General features: G+C 48.2%; 4 protein-coding genes across 7 annotated transcripts in view; 2 read left to right on the top strand and 2 right to left on the bottom strand.

The window, feature by feature from the left end:
- Nucleotides 1-9,145, top strand: part of LOC128750804 (ral guanine nucleotide dissociation stimulator-like 1) — a 53,495-nt gene extending 44,350 nt beyond the window's left edge. The window contains exon 19 of the mRNA XM_053851325.1: nt 9,107-9,145. The gene's annotated coding sequence lies outside the window, so the exon portion shown is untranslated. The remainder of the gene's footprint in view (nt 1-9,106) is intronic.
- Nucleotides 597-3,281, bottom strand: nfil3-6 (nuclear factor, interleukin 3 regulated, member 6). The gene is made up of 2 exons (XM_053851339.1): nt 3,080-3,281; nt 597-2,130 (listed from the first exon to the last, which is right to left on the bottom strand). The coding sequence occupies exon 2, from the start codon at nt 2,102-2,104 to the stop codon at nt 1,088-1,090; it is 1,017 nt and encodes a 338-aa protein (XP_053707314.1). The 5' UTR covers nt 2,105-2,130; nt 3,080-3,281; the 3' UTR covers nt 597-1,087.
- Nucleotides 9,146-10,984: 1,839 nt separating the features above from the next.
- plppr2a (phospholipid phosphatase related 2a) overlaps nt 10,985-17,678 on the top strand; it is a 44,264-nt gene continuing 37,570 nt past the window's right edge. Inside the window, exon 1 of the mRNA XM_053851337.1 lies at nt 10,985-13,221. The gene's annotated coding sequence lies outside the window, so the exon portion shown is untranslated. The remainder of the gene's footprint in view (nt 13,222-17,678) is intronic.
- On the bottom strand, nt 11,175-17,619 carry LOC128750805 (uncharacterized). 4 transcript variants are annotated; one of them, XM_053851329.1, is made up of 4 exons: nt 17,071-17,619; nt 13,885-15,895; nt 13,058-13,143; nt 11,175-12,828 (listed from the first exon to the last, which is right to left on the bottom strand). In XM_053851329.1, exons 2-4 carry the CDS (start codon nt 15,836-15,838, stop codon nt 12,733-12,735), a joined length of 2,136 nt encoding a protein of 711 aa, XP_053707304.1. In that variant the 5' UTR covers nt 15,839-15,895; nt 17,071-17,619; the 3' UTR covers nt 11,175-12,732. The 4 variants fall into 4 exon arrangements, with proteins under 4 accessions (XP_053707304.1, XP_053707301.1, XP_053707303.1 ...); XM_053851326.1 differs by having other exon boundaries at nt 11,175-12,831; nt 17,071-17,617; XM_053851328.1 differs by lacking the exon at nt 17,071-17,619 and adding an exon at nt 16,017-16,787 and having other exon boundaries at nt 11,175-12,831.

The following is a 17,678-nucleotide window of genomic DNA, read 5'->3' as shown; positions in this document are numbered from 1 at the left end:
CTTGTTTAGTCTCCAAGCCTGATCCTGCAACCTGTGCTTGCGCTCCAGTCTCTATGGCAACTTATGTGCTGGCGCTGCTTTATATGAACGTTTCCAGTGATCCATAGCAGAATACAGTGATTCAACACATGAGTTGACCAGGTTTGGGAGGCGGGGCGAGGCTTCGCCGTAGTTCCAGTAATGCTGCCTTTGCTGCCCCCTGGTGCTCACATAGCAGCAGTGTTTCTGAACGTGACAACTGGATCAAAGGTAGATTTGAACCTAAGAAGCTTAAATGTCGTTTTTACAGAGCGTCATCATCATATTGAAGCAACTGTGTGACTTTAGATGAATATAATTCGGTGCCCTAGTTGGTTGTTTATAACTTTCCAATAGTATTCAACTAACACCCACTACGTTCATCACAGATCATGTATGTATTAGAAATATTCAGAGACTATAGATGTATAAATATGTAGGATTATTTAATAGATTCGGTGCCCAAAACTAACGAATTTGGGGATTTTTTTGTTTCATTTTTAAAGTTATTAAAACTATTCAAAAAACACTTCAATAGTATTTCGAGCATGTGTTATAAGCAAACTGCTGCAAAACAGAGTCACGTTGATCAGTATTTCAAATCTTTATTCATTTTAAATAAGAAAAAACACAATAAAACAAGGCATACTTCAAACAGTGAACAGAAGCAGATGAGAGCGCCGGAACTGGAGGCGGACGCCACAAAGTCTTCACAACAACGGATGAATGTGTGCAAGAAAGTCTATTTACAAGTTCGATCAGACCATTTTCACAACCTGCTTTCCTCACCGAGCTTCAGAAGAAGGTGCAACAAGTTCCGCTACATGTCTGTCACAGTGTTGAGGGTTCAGTTGAATATCATACAGCAGGTGGAGGCTGGAAGTACTGGACTTGCATCTTCTCAAAGTTTAAAAGTATCAGCTCTACCATGGTCATTTTAGGGGCAAAACATCCTGCTGTTTCGTCTTAAGTTCTTTTAGAATGACGTGTTGTTGCTATGGTAACAGGATTGTAGAACGCTTGCATCCACACCAGGAGGTGTGACACTGGAGTCTGTGACGTCTGCGGGTCACGCTGCTCTGTTGTTGGCCAACAGCTGTTCGGTGAAGAGCTTCTTCAGGTGAGCCACCTCTTCGCTCAGTGAGTTGAGCTGAGATTTCAGGTGACTGTTCTCGCTCTGGTAACTGAGTTCAGCCAGTGTGTGAGACTGGGGGTGGTTGGCCAGGTATTGGGGCGACTCCAGTGGCGACGGCCACAGGCCCTCGCTGCTCTCGGCCGGGCTAGGTCGGGCGTGGCCGATATCGACCGGCGCCGCCGCCTCGCCCGTCTCTCCGTTCCCCGGCCCCTTGAACCGCAGCTTGTGTGGGAGGTTCTTCAGGTTGTCTGCACTGTGGTGGACGTCAGCAGGCGAGGGATGGAGCTCGTAGCCCAGCTCCTCCGCTCTGTGGGGGGACAGCTTCCCCTGATCGCTCAGGCGGTCCTCAAAAAAGACGGGGCTGCCCACACTGGAGCCTCCCGGGGTGGAGAAACCAGAGTCCTCGGAGAGGTTCCCAGCCTCTCTGGACGCTCGAGTGATGACCGCTGCCGTGTGGTGGGAGGCCGCGGGGTTCGTGCTGCCGCCTTCGCCCCGGGGGGCGTAGTAGTGAGGGCTCTGGGCTGTGTTGAGCGGCAGGATGGGAGTGTTAGAGGGGTCCTTGACCAGGCCGAAGCGGAACTTGAGCGCTAGCAGCTCCGCTCTGAGCCGAGCGTTCTCCTCCAGCAGAGCCAGAACCCGACTCTCCAGCACCATGTCGTTGACTCGCCGCTTCTCTCTGGAGCGTTTGGCCGCCTCGTTGTTCTTCCGCCGCTTGTCCCAGTAGCACTCGTCCTTCTGGGCCACTGGGATGAACTCGCGCTTGCGGCGGATGCTGGACGCCGGGCTCTCCTTGCGCTTGATGGCTGAGCTGCGGCCCAGTAGGGAGCGGGCCAGCAGGCTGCTGGAGGTCAGCAGGGACACGGCTTCATCTGTGAAGGACAGGGGAACCCCTGCGCCCCCCGCCTCCTGCTGCTGCGGCCCCCTCATCTGCTGCGACTCCTCGTCGAACATGCTCTGCTGCCGCCTGCTGGTCACTGCTGCGCGGAGCACAAAAGAGGGATTTAGTTGTTACGCAATAACATTACAACACGAGATTATGTAACCCCATTACATCGCTCTCATAGAACTGGAGCAACTTGTACCGTCACCTCACAAGACCCACTATGCTGCTTTAATTACAGCCTGGAACAAATATTTGCCCTCAACGGAGCCGAAGCGCTTCAGTCAGAGGGCGTTTCTTCAACTCTTCCCGAAGTTTCTGTGTCAGCGCTAATAAAAGGAGCGGCAGGGAACAATCTGAAGTGACCTACGGTAGTCCAACAAAACACTTTTCACCCGTGAACTTTTCTTCAACGCGTCTTTCTTCACCCGCGGCGAGTGAAATCCTCGCTATTACAGCCGGATTTTATCTGACTGGAATTTTATAATCTGACTAAAATCTAAGATTCTACGGCGTTTACTACGCGCTTCACTTCGTTGCATAATGTTGCATGAAACAAGTTTAATACAACATCCGCATTTATCGTCCAAATGAAAGCAGGTTTCAGCAGTTACTTGTGCCATCATTGTTCACTCTTTGATTCCAACCTTGCACAAATTGGTCAAACCAGGTCGTGAAATGTCACTCCGCTTTCAACACAACTTTTATGATACACACGCATTTGTCCATTAAACGTATTAAACCTGATGGAAAGCGACATTGCTATGAGCAAACACGTTCGTCATCAATCCGATTTTCAACACTGTGAAAATAACGGAATGGACATAATAGTTATAATCAACTAGATAAAAAAAAAGATAAATCACTAATATAGTAAATAATATTTATAGTAAATAAACAGTGATTAAAAAAAATAAAGAAGCAGTTTTACACCATAGTGACGCGCGACCACACGCTTCTAAATTCCGTTTATAACGCTGCAAGTCTTTGATTCCGAATGAAAGCGGCTGCTGATCGAGTATGTTTGGGTTCAGTTCCGACATTACCGTCTCTCTGGCGCGGGTCCTCGTGGCTGTTGCGCTGCGGACGATTCCGTGGGTCCAGCGTGTTTCCTCCACGCGGGGCTGTGACTCAGTATGACCCTGCTGCTGCGGCTCCTCTCTGCTCCACTTGGAATGTTGCTCCTCCTTTTTGTAACGCGGAGTTCAGACCGGGACGTTCCGTGTCCTGCCTTGAACCAGCGGAGGCTCGTTTGTGGCCAACTGCGCGGCTCTCAGACGCCACGCCCACATCTGCACCCCCCGCGCCCCATGCGCGCTGATATTGACATAACAGCGCTGCATCATTCACCATCGTCTTCACCCCCACCCTCCCCCCATCTCTGAATTGTGTAATTCTTCCGTAACAACCAGACATCGTTACACACTGCAGCAGAGGCCGCAGCCCAGTAGGTAACTGGTGGGGATTTCTCCCACCATGTGGTATTTTTTATATTTATCTTTTGCGTAAAACGTAGGGAATTGACGAAACAGTAGTCATTATCATGTGGATTCAGTTAAAGTAAGAAGCAATAGAAACCATCACACAGTTTTCTCTGACAGTTGGCATCGAACTCTGGCGTTCATCCTCTGGAACTAGGTGGCGACACACACTGACCTCGTGAAACAACCTCACTGCTTTACACACAACACTGCAGAGCACCGTGATGTGCTGCGATCTCTGGTGGGATACGAACTGACCTTAGAACTGGAATATACTGTACAGGCCACTGTGGTTCTGGTACGGATCCACTTTGTTCATGTGGGGCCCAGATATACGGGGGATCTTGGCGACCACACGACTCACCAGTGAAGCGCGTGAGGAAATACCCATCACACCACAAATATGCTGCTCAGTATCTCACCAAGACTGAGAGGACTTTAGCTCCAGCTAGCCTTGCGTTTGGCTACATAGCGTCTCTGTGCTAATGGCTACATTTGAAATATAAACTTTTCTCACTGCTTACAATGTGTTATCTCCTGTTTTAATGACTTTTAGTCACTTTTATTGACCAGAAATATTTCATTTTGCTGGAATTATAATGTATGTTGGCGTGAGTGTGCTGACCTGATACTCTGCCGACAAAAATACTGCAGTTGAAGCGTAAATGTGACATTTGGGAAGAAGGTTCCTCTTTATTCAACTTTCCTCATTTCTGGGAAGTTACAAGAACAAAACCTCACATGCTGACCAAGTTCCCCACTTTAGAAAGCAAGAACGAAAAGTGAAGATGTGTCAACGCAGCAACTACACCATGACCACCGTTTGTCGCTGCTGAAACCAAGACTCTCGCCGATCGTTCCTGGTCTGTGGTGGGTCGTTTTACTGGTCATGTGTCAAAAGCATTGTGGCGTATGAGACACCAACTTGGCCTCGACAAAAGTGCCTCCCGCTGAATAATGTTTCAGAAATCAACTTGTGCTGAGTAACTGTGAAGAATTGCTGATGCCTGGTCGTCAATGTGTAGCCATCATTTTGGGGTCATAGCCTGGTGTTAGAAAGGCACTGAGGCAGCGCACACCTCCGTCATGTCACACATCTTTACTAAAACACTGCAACAAAATTACTGAATGAATAAATGGTGCAAGCATGAAATGACCACTGGACCCAGAAGCCCACGCTTGAGCTGTTGTGCCACGCTCTGGGTTCTTCAGCAGCAATTTTTTTAAAAAGCATTTTAATGCCACGAATAAAGTAGTAACAAATATTTACTGTATGAAGTACGACTTATAGTGCGTATATAATTTACACGATTGAAGTTAAGTCTGTTGTCTGTTGGAGTTTCAACAATCAGAACCCGGTAACCTCCTGATGTTGAGCGACATGGATCTGCTGGGTTCAATTGTTGATGCTCGCAGTTTGGCTCTGATGTCTTTGGTAATAATAGACTAGGACCGAGGTCTAACACGACATGACCGCTGAAGCAGACTCAACATGATGTTTATCATGATGATGGTTTAGATTTACAGACTTGTGTAAGCGTGTGTTTGCGTCTTCCGCTGGAATATGGCGTCTCTGAGGAATTACACAACTCCTGACTCGCGGCTGCAGCCACTGCGGAGGGAGATGATGTACGAGGCGTGTCGAACCCTGATGTCACACGAGTGACCTTGAACTGTGTCATGGCACATGTGAGCCCCTCAGCAAACACTCTGGGGCCCTCGATGCTAGGGGCCGTGGCCCTCGCAGGTCAAAGAGGATGTTGGAGTTGTGCAACTTGAAAATCATTACCTGACTATTTAGATGGTTTCACTTCACCAGAACATTGATGATGTCACACTGCTGCAGTACACTTGTTTGCTTGAGTCATCTGAGGCAACAGTTAGGCAAAGTTGTGTAATAAGACGTTTGCGTGAACAGTCGAGAGATTTGTGTTTCTCCCGACTCGACTGTCCTCTCATGCCGTCAGTGGACCGTTTTCTGCGGCAGCTTAGCGACAACAGCAGGATTATTCATACATTCACGCAGCTGAACCTGACACGCCACATTGTTTCTGCCAGGATTAACAAACCGCAGTGGGCAATGAAGTTGTGTGCCAAAGTGCGAGTGAACTGATCATTAATCCCGCTGTTTTGGAAGCATTTAAAAGCAGATTTTGTTGTGATGGTTCATCGCACACCATGATAGATTACACAACCTGGTGTTGCGCGACAAATGATGGCTCTAGTGTAAACAGTGTACCACAAGGTGCTGGGCATTTCCCAGCTCCGATGACGAGTGGAACGCAGCCGTAGCTAGTCTGTCCAGCCTCTTTCAGCCTCGGTCTGTGGAGATCATTGTGCACCATTATTTTCTCCTCCAGCACTAAAGAGTGGTGAGTCAGGTTGTAAAACTATCTTGTTCTGTTACGCGTGGTTATGCAAGTCCATATGAGGTCGCTACACTGAAGGCAACGTCACAAGAGAGTTATGCACTTCCTCTGTTGACAATGTTGTGTAATGGAATGACATGTGTATGAATGAGAGGGAGCCAAGTGGACAGGTGAAGTAACAGGATGCACAGATAAAGAAGGTGAAGGGTTTGAAGTACTGAGGCTCAACTGTCCAGGGCCATGGAGAGTGTGAGAAAGAGGTGAAGAAGTGGGTGCAGGCAGGATGGAATCATTGGAGAAAAGCGTCAGGTGCGATGTGTGACAAAAGGGTGTCGGCAAGGATGAAAGGGAAAGTGTCCAAAAGGGTGGTGAGGCCAGCAATGTTGTATGGTTTGGAAACAGTGGCACTGAGGAAAAGACAGGAGGCAGAGCTGGAGGTAGCAGAGATGAAGATGCTGAGCTTCTCTCTGGGAGTGAGAGCAGGATGATGATAGGATCAGAGGGACAGCACATGTGCTCAGGTGTTTAGGAGACCAAGTCAGAGAGGCTGGATGGAGATGGTTTGGACATGTACAGAGGAGAGAGAGAGAGAGAGAGAGACAGTATATTAGTAGGAAGGCTCGTCTGCCTTGGTTCACATCAACACATGCAGGTCTCCCGCTGTGCTGGTGAAAACAGTTGGATATTGGCGGCGGCGTCCCCTTCTGCATCCCCATTAGGGTTCACTGACGGCGGACACACTCTCACAGGCAGCGCGAATGCTACGAGTCGCCATTAGTTAGGGACCATCAACAAATTCTAAAGCCTCAAAGTAGTCGTGAAATCTTCAATAAGGCCATGGAAAACAAGCATTTTAGGAGAGGGAATTGTGAAAAGGTTTTTCATCACGCAGGATAAAGGACTGACAGTTTGCATCATGATTTGGAGACTAGAATAGGACTAAATGGTCATTTCTTCACCTGATTTCTAATGTTTCTTCAGCAGCATCTAGGAAATGTGTCCAGACTGCTCCATAGTTCAGTCAACTGTTCAGAGACATGAGATACAGCAGTGACACATTGAATTTCTCATTTCTTCACTGAGTTAACGATTATATTTAAAGACTTAGACTTTATTGTCATTGCACAAAAACATATCACTGTATTATGGCATCTTAAACAAATAATGATGTTGATGAGACAAAGTCCACTAATAAGTTTCATCACAAAACAGTTTCAAGACACTGTAGTGTCCAACACATGGAATAGAATGAAAATGCATTCATCCTGATAATTGTTATCACAGAAATTACATTTATTGATAACTTGTTTTGTCCATGTCGCCCATCCCTACTGGTCGCTGTCACAAGACCCTTCCTGACCTGGTGATCCAGTGTGTGTGACTCTAAAGAGTCACTTCCAGCTCAGGGTTGGATGTAAGAAAGTCCTGCGACACGCTTGGCGGTGTGGAAACTCGCAGGAATCTTTGATTGAGAAAGAAGTTGTGCAACTTGGTGTCCGGGTTTGTGAAACAACTGTGACGTCATTTTCAAGTGTGGGGCTGCCGGTTAGGATTACGCAACACGTTTGGGAAAGGAAGCCACGCGCGCTCAGCGTGACTGAGGCCGAGTGTTTCACGCCTGGTTCTGGTCCGCTGTGCTGCTCCAGTCATGGCTAGCCAGGGGGGCAGCGTTGAGTCTTCTCAGTGCCGGGCTGTTGGGCAGCCGCCCGAGTGAGGCGACAGGTTCAGCAGGTTCAAGCCAAATTCTTGACATTCTGAACTTGTTGATGACTTTGTGGGTTTAACCCCTGAGGAGGAAGGTTGGACGGGGGGCACTTGAAAACATGTCACTCAGAGCTGTTGCTGGTCTCCACCGTCCAGTCTTCTCTGTTCATGGCTCCTCACCTTCCGACCTGAGAGCAACACAACTGACTTTCTTCTTCTGTTGGCTGTTATCGTCACACTTTAGTGTAGATATAAGCATATAAGATATGGTCATTTTTACTTTCCTTTTCATGGTTTCTCCTGGTGTTCTTTTTTCTTCCCCTAAATCCACTTTCTCTTCCTCTGAGTCATTCTCTTGTTCTCCTCTGTGTTTTCTGTGGCAAGTTCTGTTTGCCATTTCACTTTCTGTTGTTGGTCTGACTTGTTTGTCTCTCCTGCGTCATCCACATTCTGAACTTCATGTTCCTGTCTTCACACAAACATTATGACCACCCACAGAACCTGCCTGGATTACATCATCGGCAGGAAACACCTACACAGGTAGATTTTGAATTCCTTCACCATAGAGAGGAAAAAAGGATTCCAAATTCACTGCAAGTGAGAGGAGGAAGTGTCCGGCTCTGTCCTCTTGAAAACCCTTTGAAAATGTGACACAGAACTTTTGATGATTGTGAGACAAATGATTGTGTACACTTTTTTCCCTTTTAATCATCAGCTCATTTCTCATTTGTAGTAGTTGGATACTTGTGTTTCTTGATGGTGATTGTGTTGAAAAGTAAAATATAAGTGTTTTGGGCTCTTCGCCTGCCCTGCTCTCCATGGTAGCCTTTCAGCCCACATGTCTAGTGAGATATAAATGCAGCAGTTTGCATTTCCTTGGCTTTGGTTCATACTTGGAACACATTTTCATTTACTATTAAACTTCTTTCCACTTGTGTTTACCTTGAAACAAGAGTATTAAAATCAGCTGCCACGGCTCTCTGAAACCTGAGTCGTGACTCATCGAGGTCAAGTGAGGTATTTTGACTTGACCAGAGACAAAAATAGCTGATCAGGTTTGGTCGTTTCTGCTGTGTTTACGCTTGTCCTGGTTGGGCCCACATGTTGCACCCGGGCAGGAGGGAAGTGTTTTGGCGTGTTTGGATCCTGGCCAGCGAGAGAGAGAGAGAGCGAGCGCCATGTGACCGTCCAGTCTGTCGGACCAGGAGCTGCTGAGATGTGGACAGACCTGTTGACATCAGCCCAGCAGAGAATGTTCCAGAGCGGGACAGATGAACTGGAAGGTGTCGGTTGATGTTGACAGGCAGAAGCCAGTTATGTAAAACCCCTGGCGGGAGGAGAGGATGGAGAGCTTTAAATAAACGGGGGAAGTGGGGCAGAGGAGGGCAGCGGCCTGACCCAGTTACAGAGCAGCAGGAAGAAGGTCACATCCCAGCCGCCTCCACGCTCCTCCATCCAGATCACAGCCTTTTCTCTGGCTTTTTTAAGCAGCTGTGACGTCTTCCTTGTGTGACGATAGGTCATGGTGGACCCAGGACCTGGTGGAGGAGGTTTGGAGCTCCCTGTTGAAGCTGCTGCCCCAGCGACCCGGCAACAGATCGCAATGATATCACAACTCTTCCTGTTGATATTCTACCAACTGTGAAAAGAACCGGTGAGAGTCGCCCGCCATCTTTGCCTTAGTCCCACATGTTCCGGTTCTGATCCTGGCCACTCCAGCTCGACCCACTTCCATCTGAGCCATATCATAAGCTGCAGCACTCAGAGTAGGGTGACGCAACGTTGGAGGACACACTCTCTAGTTCGAGTGTCGAGTCGCTCGTTGTCGTCCGCACAAGGTTTTGGGGAGCTGGTGTGCGCTGGTGAGTCACTGCCCTCCAGAAGTGAGCATCTTTACATAAGCGCTGCTCCATACCGCAGTCTGACACACTCCAGATGTATCGCCGTGGCTATAAATAGCTCCTGACTCACTTTGTTTCATAACAAGGCCGCATGTGTGCAGCGGCCCCCTCGCCTCCCCCCCGCCCCGCTCCCTCAACAGTCCCGCTAATCCAGCCCGCCTCACCTCAGCCTGCTGACATGGGGTCCAGCAACCTTTGGAAAGACCCTCCACTCTCTCTCGCCACTTCTATTCTTAGCGCTCTAAAAACGTCACGCTGTTGCCAGAGCAACCTCTTTTGGGGGATCAGGGTCCCTCTCTCTCTCTGATTATGAAACACTTGTGGACGAATGAAAGTCAACAAGCCGCTGCCTCTGGAGTTCAAGTCGGCTGGTTTCTCAGAAGAAGGTGACAGATCCTCGACTGTGTAGTCTTGCTGAGATTGTTAGCTCTGCAGATGTGACGAGCTCGGCAGTTCTGAATGAGTCTCAACTGTAGCCATGAGCTCAACAGTGCTTCACTGTAGGAGGGTGTCCCCACTGCTGCGCCTGCTCTTGAGGGAGATGGATGGCTCCATCATTTGAGTCACAGCTCCACGTGTGGCTCACAGGCAGTGTTGGCTGTGACTCAGCCTTTATCTCTGAGAGGAGTTTGATCAATCTCTGATGATTTGATTTCCTCCTGACTCGCAGTCGGCCGGAGGAAACCGAGTCAAAAGTCACACGGTGCACCGCGAGACGCAGTGTGACCACCGTCACAGGAAACATCCGTCTGTTTGATTGACTTTCTAGGAAAGGGACGGCAGCGCCTGTGCTGGTGCCCGGACCACCTGCTGTGTGAGTGGCCTGCGCGGTTATGACATGTAGGCTCTGCCTGAGCTGCTTATGCAAGGTGAGCGCCGCCATTGCGCAACCTTTGTAGTCAACACACAGCAGGTCGACCCACATCTGCCTCGCTCCTCTAAGGAGGCTTGCAGAGTCCAGCAGGTTTTATGACTCTCAAGCTGCTCTTTGTTTCACACCGTTTCAGTGTTGTTTTTTACGCAACAATATTTCGCATTTTTAGCTGTTTAAATTCTCAGTTTTCCAGTTTTCTTATCAATTCTGTCAAAATCTTGTTCACTACCCACCTTTTGAATCATTTTTACTTATTTATTTATTTTTTTCATTTTTTATTTTTTTTTAAATTCAGTTATTTATCCTTCATTTATCTGTGTTGTCTGAAGAATGAATAAATATCAATTCAATTTTTTCATACAAATATACTCATTGAATATTTTTGTTTGTTTGTACCATTTTTAAATTAAGTGTTTGACGATTTTTTTTGTGAATTTTACAAAATTTCTAGATCACTGAAGCAATCTGAGCATCTGATTTTTTAAGATGTCTTTAGTTTTTAGATTTCCACCCTCACCACCTTTTTTATTTTTTTACTTTTAAGAAAAGAAGTTTCTATTTAGATTTTTGCTTGTAATATTATCCATGTGAATGTGTTCTTATTTCTGTATATCTAAAATGTGTTCAATTAAATTATTTTCTTTTTTCTTTTTTCTCTAATTGATAAAATATCTTCCACATTTCCATAGTTCTTCCCTTCAAATATATTTCTCTTGTATTATAAATTGAGCGTACGTGTAATTAAATAAATCCTTGTCAAATATTTTATCTCTCTTTGAAACAAAACTAAGGACAAGTCAGTCTGAATCATGTTTTTCTACTAGAATTTGTACTTTATTTTCAGTGGCTGCTGTTGTGTGAGGAGAAATCATGTGATGAAAGTAAGATTTTCCAAGAGCTTCTTGAGAATTCCCAGATCATTCCAACATTTTTGGAGGGGATTATCTCTCCCTCTCCTGGGAGTCTCTCTTTTGGTTTCTGAAGTGAGGATCCTTGATGTAACTGCATCCTAATCCCGGTTCTGTGCCTGGATCTGAGTGAATGTTGTTGTTCCTTTGGCTCCTGAAATAGAAGTCAGTGTTGGAGAGGGACCTGAGCCGAACCCACTGAGCTCCAGTGAGCCCAGTCTGGTGATGTCTCTCCGCTGCTTTGCCACAGTGCAGACACAAAGGGTGGCTGATATAGTCCCAGGGCAATGCTATCCCAGGGGGATACTCTGAACGGGCCGCAGCCATTGTGGAGCGACAAATACTGACCTCACTCTCCACTTGTTCCACTTGTGTTGGCATGAAAGCCCAGAGCTGGCAAACATGACTGCAGCAGTGTGACCTCTGACAGCAGAGATGTGATGAAATGGACGGGCCGGTGCAGATCTTATGCTCACTTCCTTGTTTTCCTGACCGTGTCCTCGCATGACCTCTGGTGAGCAAGCTGACCCCTGTCCTCACATGGATACCACTACCAACTCTAGTGTGTGTGTGTGTGTCTCTATCGCTGTCAACCAGTGACAGGGTTTGGGTCCAGAACTGTCTGCGGACTGTTGAAATCACCTTTCGTCATCTTGAACTAGTGACTCAGACGGATGAGTCATGACTCAGCAGATCAGTTGCACAACATCCCTACTTTCTCCTCAACTGCGTCTTTGTCTCAAGCTGCGGTCCGAACTCTTCTCATTCACATATCCACTCGCATGCTCGGCCTCCTCACTTTCATGCTGCCCCATGATCCAAAATATCCGCCTCAGACTTTCATTCTGTTTTCAGATGAGAAATTAGCCTTGAGGTTTGAGTTGCATGACGTCATGCGTGAGCTCCCATTAATCTTCTCAAGTTGCTCTTGCAAGCCGCCTGTCATAGAGAAGTGAACAGCGCCCTCTAGTGGTCACCAGCCTAAACTACCACAACAATGACGTTATTTTCAGTGCAACTATGCGTGGTTTATCATCTCGTTTATCTTCCTTATTTTATTTTGTCTTAGTATTGTTGCCTTTTTTCACAAAACAAATGATGTCTTTGTTTTCCTTTCCTTTTTTTCTTTTATTTATTACTTTATTTTTTGTTTTTCCTACAATAAATGACATGCACGTGATGACATTTACAATGGTTTTCACTAGAAGACTTCCTTGCTTACCCTGCCAAATAGTCAAGTCAAACTATTCTGCGTACTTGACACAAGAAGTAAAAAACAAAAGCAATGTAGTTGCATATAACGTTCACTATTTCATGTATTATGCTGCCGGTTTATTAGTCATGTTGTGTCATGGTGGGTTGTTCAACTAAAGTGTGTGAAACCTTTGATTTATTTCAACTATTTTGAGCTTGCGAGCAGATTTTGTGATGAAGGAGGAGTGTGAGATGTAGCAGTGGCGGGTCAGTTGTTTCCATGCGCCGGCGTGTTGATCTGTCCAGACTCCCAGCGCTGCCAAAGAGAAGCCTTCTGACCGGCTGCTCTGTGAACTTTTGGCTCCTGCTGTGAGACAGAGGACGAAAAGAGGAGGATTAGAGACCACGATTAGCGCTGCCTTCCTCCATAGATGACTCTAGTCTTCTGTATGATCCAAGAAAGCACGAGTGTGGCGTCACATGACCAACATTTGACTGTCTTTTGAAGGAGTGCAGTGTTGCGACCGTGTTTCTCGCTGCTCACGAGCAGATGGAGAGAACAATCTCTTCAGAGGACTTGACCCGACGCTCACCTCTGTCTGCTCCTTTCTAAACAGATCCTTCTTGGAGGGTGGAGGCCAAACTCCAACCAGCTTCCCCCTCGACTGCTGCTTCACCTCTGAAAGTCCAGAGGAGAAACGTATGAGACACAGATGGCACGTCATGCAGTGCAGTGCTGGCCTTCACAAACACCATGGTTGTAACTGCTACTTCTACTGTACATTCCCATCGACTACTACTACTGCGCCAAGTCATACTACTGCTCCTTCTATTGTCACTATTACAACTTGTACTGCTTCCGACTCAACAATGTACCCCGCTACTGCTAATGATACTACCTTGACCTCTATGACTGTCATTTCTGTTAGTACTAATGCAGTACTCCAATGACTGCTCTTGTTAGTGCTGTGGAAATGGTACTACTGCCACTGCTGTGACCACTAGTACACTACCGCAGTAACAACTATTGCAACAACTATTACTAGTGGCACCAAAATGATACTACAATGTCAGAACAAATAATACTACTTTGTTGTGACTCTCACTACTGTGACCACAACTGCGAGTATTAGTAGTACTGATACTACTGTCGCTGCAAAATCCCTTAAACTCCTTTTCACTTTGTGAACTATTACTATTGCTGCTATTTATCCTATAAATACTTCTAATTTTATACTTATACTATTACTAGCAACAACTTAAACTGCTGCCACTACTACTATTTCTACTATGACTTTGCCTACTTTTACTGCTAGTAATACCATTTCCTCAAGGAGTACTCCCAAATGAACTTCTACTATAAGCGCCGTCACTTCCACTGTAGCGCTGGAGCGACCAGCGTGCTGCTCCTGATGCTCACCTGGTGATTCTGTCTTGAGTGAAGGCGGTTCGCTTCGACGGAGGTGATTCTCTCTGTACAAGTAGCATCGCTGTCTGCGCAGCTCTTCTTCTCTCTCCTTGGCCTCCCTGATGTCCTTCTCCACCATTGGCTGCTTGGCCAGAGCTGGACGCAGCTTGAAGAAAGGATTGCGCCTCAGGAGCGGCGACTCCTGCTTTTCCTCCTGTGCATCCGCCTCCACCGCCGTGGAGGCGCTAATCGAGTCCATGCTTCTGTACAGACGCACATCCTGTTTGGGGTAGGGCGACAAGCGCGTCTTGTCCCGGGGACCTCCGGTAGGACTCCTGGTCCTGAGGTTGTCTGGACTCTTCTCCCTCTCTGCGGCTCCAGACTTCAGCAGTCGGAGCGAGTGAGCTCTGGAAATGGGCCGACTCTTCAGCGAAAACCCCTCCAGGCTCCGGGTGCGCTCCAACACTGAGGGGTAGATGTTGGCCTTGATCTGGGAGGACGCCGCTTTCCTCTGGCGCGTTGGCCCACCTGAGCTGGCCTGCTGGAAAGCTTCGAACAACATTTTAGTCTCCTGTAAATGGCTGACTTCCCCTTTACCAAAGCCCCTTTCTACCCTGTCCATGATGAGGGCAGTGCCAAGCTCTTTCGGAGTCTCCTTCTGCAGCGCTTGCTCTGGATCTTGTTTTGGCTCCAGCTCGACGGTGCTCTTGAAGGGGATCTCCAGCACATCTGGATTCTCCGACAGGTCGTAGACTCCTTCGGATCTCTGGAGGTTCTCCTGCGCTACCTCGTGAGCTTGTCTTTCTGACGCGGTCTCAGCGGCTGAGAACCGGTGCTTGGCTGTCAGAAAGGAAGTGGTCCCTTCCGCCAGGATGGCTGAGGCGTCTTCAGACTCCTTTCCCTCAACCCTGGGGTGTTCTAACACCCCTGCCATCGAAGCGACATCCACACTGACCGTGATCTTCACTGTTTCTTCCGTGTTTAAAACCACATCCCTCTTCACCACATCTGCAGCCTTACCTCCAAACTGAGCTTCACTCTGCTCATCCCCCTGGCTAGCTAGCTGCTCCAGGTTGGGCACGCTGTCCCCGCTGTGTTCATCCTGCCGCTGTTGAACCAGTTGCAGACGCTGCAGAAGTTCCTCGCCTTGTTTTATCTTGGTAGCTATTCCCCAAACTTTCTCCTCCTGCTTGCTCCTTGTGCTTTTGTCATGCCCATCTGGGTCTTTGGTCTCACAGGTGCCACAGTCTGGCACCATCCTGCTGAAGATGGCGTCGCCACCACTCTCGTCACTGCCACTCCTTGTTTGTTCCTGTTCTCCTGGCTCTGAGGCTGATCCTGATTGGTTGATGTGGATCACAGGCCGATCTGCCTCAGTGTCGGAATGTTCCTCTTTCTCAGCGAGCTTTGGTTTGGAATGCTTGTCTGTCTCCATGGTAGCTTCTCCCCAAAGGTCCATTACCCCACTTAAAAGCGCGATGTCCCCGCCGTCATGTTTGGGCTGAGCTCCTCCCTCGCCAGTGGCTTCCCTAGAGAGCTTCCATGTGGACGGTGCTCTTCCCTCTCCCGTGTTGCTCGCAGCACCTGCGATCACTTCCTCCACCACACCGTGTGCCACTCCGCGGTGCTCCTCACCATGATGCCAGGGTAAGCTGCCGGGATTAGCTGCAGCTTCTGTGGCGTCAGCTGCCCCGTTTACAAGGGTCACACAGGTATTACCCTCCTGTGTAGGAGCGCTGCCCTCTGCTGGCTGACATGGGATGAACACATCATCAGAGCCTTCCTCGTCAGTCACTGTGTAGTACTTGGTGATCACTGCCGGAATTTGGGAGACTTTGCTGGAATTTGGGAGGCCCTCCCTGACGGTGGAGGCCGCTATTGTACTGAAGTCCTCCTCCATCCAGAACCCGTCGTCATCAGGACCAGAGAGACTGGGTGGATTTGAGATTGAAGGCCTCGTTTCCATGGCGACTAGTCTTTGAAGAGCTTTTTTTCTGCAGACGTTCTCTTCTGCTGTGCAAAACTAAAACACACAAGATTAAAAAGGCTTAGACTCCATCGCAGTAGAGTGTGGAACGTGAACCTTAAAATGGAATCCCAAGCAGTCGACCCAGACTCTGAGGCGTTCTCAGGGCGCCTCTTACCTTTGCAAGGGAAACTCCGGCTACCCCACAGCTTTGCCACTACCTTGACCAAGTCATCGCCCGACTGATGGACCAAGTGCTTTACCTTCTAGCTCAGCTCCTCCTTCACCACGACAGACATGAGCCAGAACTAAACTTGGGACGCTTGCCTGTGCCTGGCCTCGGGGTCTGGACCTCGGGCAAGGGCAGGATGGTGATCGAAAACGGCTGATTTGAGTGGTTTCAATTGTGAGACCGAAATAATGTGGCCAGCATGCGCCACGTCTCCATGACCTCATTCAGACCTTGCGTTTCGATCCAACTGGGCCCTCCAGAGGGCTCTCTTGGAGCGGGGCACAGACACTCGGCTCCCCTTTCTCCTCAGCTCGCTGTCATTCACCACAACTTTCCTCGACAAAAATGAATGGCGCTCTAATGTCGGACTCCTCCTTCCTGTTTCCGCAGCACGAGTCGAAGCAGTTTGACCTGGATACTCCAGTATAGGCCTGGTGTTTGGAGTGCGCCGCAGTGTTTTGTCTCCCGATGACTCAATGGCATTAGCTGACAAAGAGAAAGCGTAATTGGCTTTTCTGCCGTGTGTGTGTGTGTCGGAACACTCTGTATCTGCCAGGATCCGTCCTCCTGCAGTGAGTGTTCCCAGATTCCTGTCATCCATAAGCCAGCTGCCTCTGTGAGAGTAGAAATCTGCAGCCTGCAGGTTGGTTGGGGCTAATGACGGATGTAATCTGCAGGTTTAATATGAGTCTATATTTACACCTGCTTAATGCCACGCAGCGGCGCGGATTATCAGCAGAAGACGTTCCATACAGAAGAGGAAGCTGCTGCCACAGAACGTATCCATGCAGCTCAGCCAGATTAACTTGTTTCCTTTCAGGAATCTTTATTCCTCCTCGAACAGAAGGGTCTCTCTGCGCTGGTCGCGCTGCTCGGGCGCTTCTCGTCTTCTGAGCTCCGCAGTCCATGTATAAACCAACGCCTGTTGTTCTGGAGCATCTGATCTCCATGTGTGTGTCAAGAGCGTCAGGAAGAAGCGCTAAAAAGCGAGGAGACTCACCTGAGCGCAGCGCTGCCGTCCAGAAGCACCTGGATGGAAATATGAATGATCCACATGATCTGATTAGACGGCCGTCCTGTCGGGTGCGTCACGTGAAAGTTGCCAAACCAAATCCTCTTCCTCTGGAAAGTGCTTGTTGTTCCAGAAGGCTGGGGTTGTTTCGGAACGTTTGTGGGGTTGCTCCGAAGTGCTGCCTCTGATGAGTTCGCACACTCGCAACAAACTGCTTTAAACTGTCAGCAGCTACCAAACTGCAAGAGGTACAACACAACCACGAAGGCCAGAGTGGAAACTGATACACACAACACTACTAAACTGCACAGACGAGCGCAGCAGCCACAGTGCTAGCAACAAAACAAGTATTTCCAAAGCACAATCGTAAAAGCGACCTTCCAACAATGACTAAAGCAAGAGTTTGAAACAAAAACTAAACACACCCACATCGACCAGTGCTGTAAAATGACCTCACCAGCCAAACCACGTCTAGATGTGGGACAGATAAACAACCTCAAACTACTACTTCTCTCTGTGCGCCTGCACCATTGCAGCGCTCTCCTTTGTCCACTCGGGGGCAGAAGTGTCCTTTTGTGAAGTCCGTCAGATCAGAG

The sequence above is a fragment of the Synchiropus splendidus genome, chromosome 19, assembly GCF_027744825.2.
Source record: "Synchiropus splendidus isolate RoL2022-P1 chromosome 19, RoL_Sspl_1.0, whole genome shotgun sequence".
NCBI lineage: Eukaryota > Metazoa > Chordata > Actinopteri > Syngnathiformes > Callionymidae > Synchiropus > Synchiropus splendidus.
Note: the sequence above shows the minus strand (reverse complement) of the source record. Positions and strands in the feature narration are given on the sequence as shown.

Coding starts and splice junctions, on each gene's coding strand:
- LOC128750805 (XM_053851326.1), bottom strand. CDS start 15,838: ATGGAAACGAGGCCTTCAATCTCAAATCCACCCAGTCTCTCTGGTCCT. Junction 13,144..13,884: donor ACTCAAGACAGAATCACCAG/GTGAGCATCAGG, acceptor CTGGACTTTCAG/AGGTGAAGCAGCAGTCGAGG. Junction 12,832..13,057: donor TTAGAAAGGAGCAGACAGAG/GTGAGCGTCGGG, acceptor TCTGTCTCACAG/CAGGAGCCAAAAGTTCACAG.
- nfil3-6 (XM_053851339.1), bottom strand. CDS start 2,104: ATGTTCGACGAGGAGTCGCAGCAGATGAGGGGGCCGCAGCAGCAGGAG.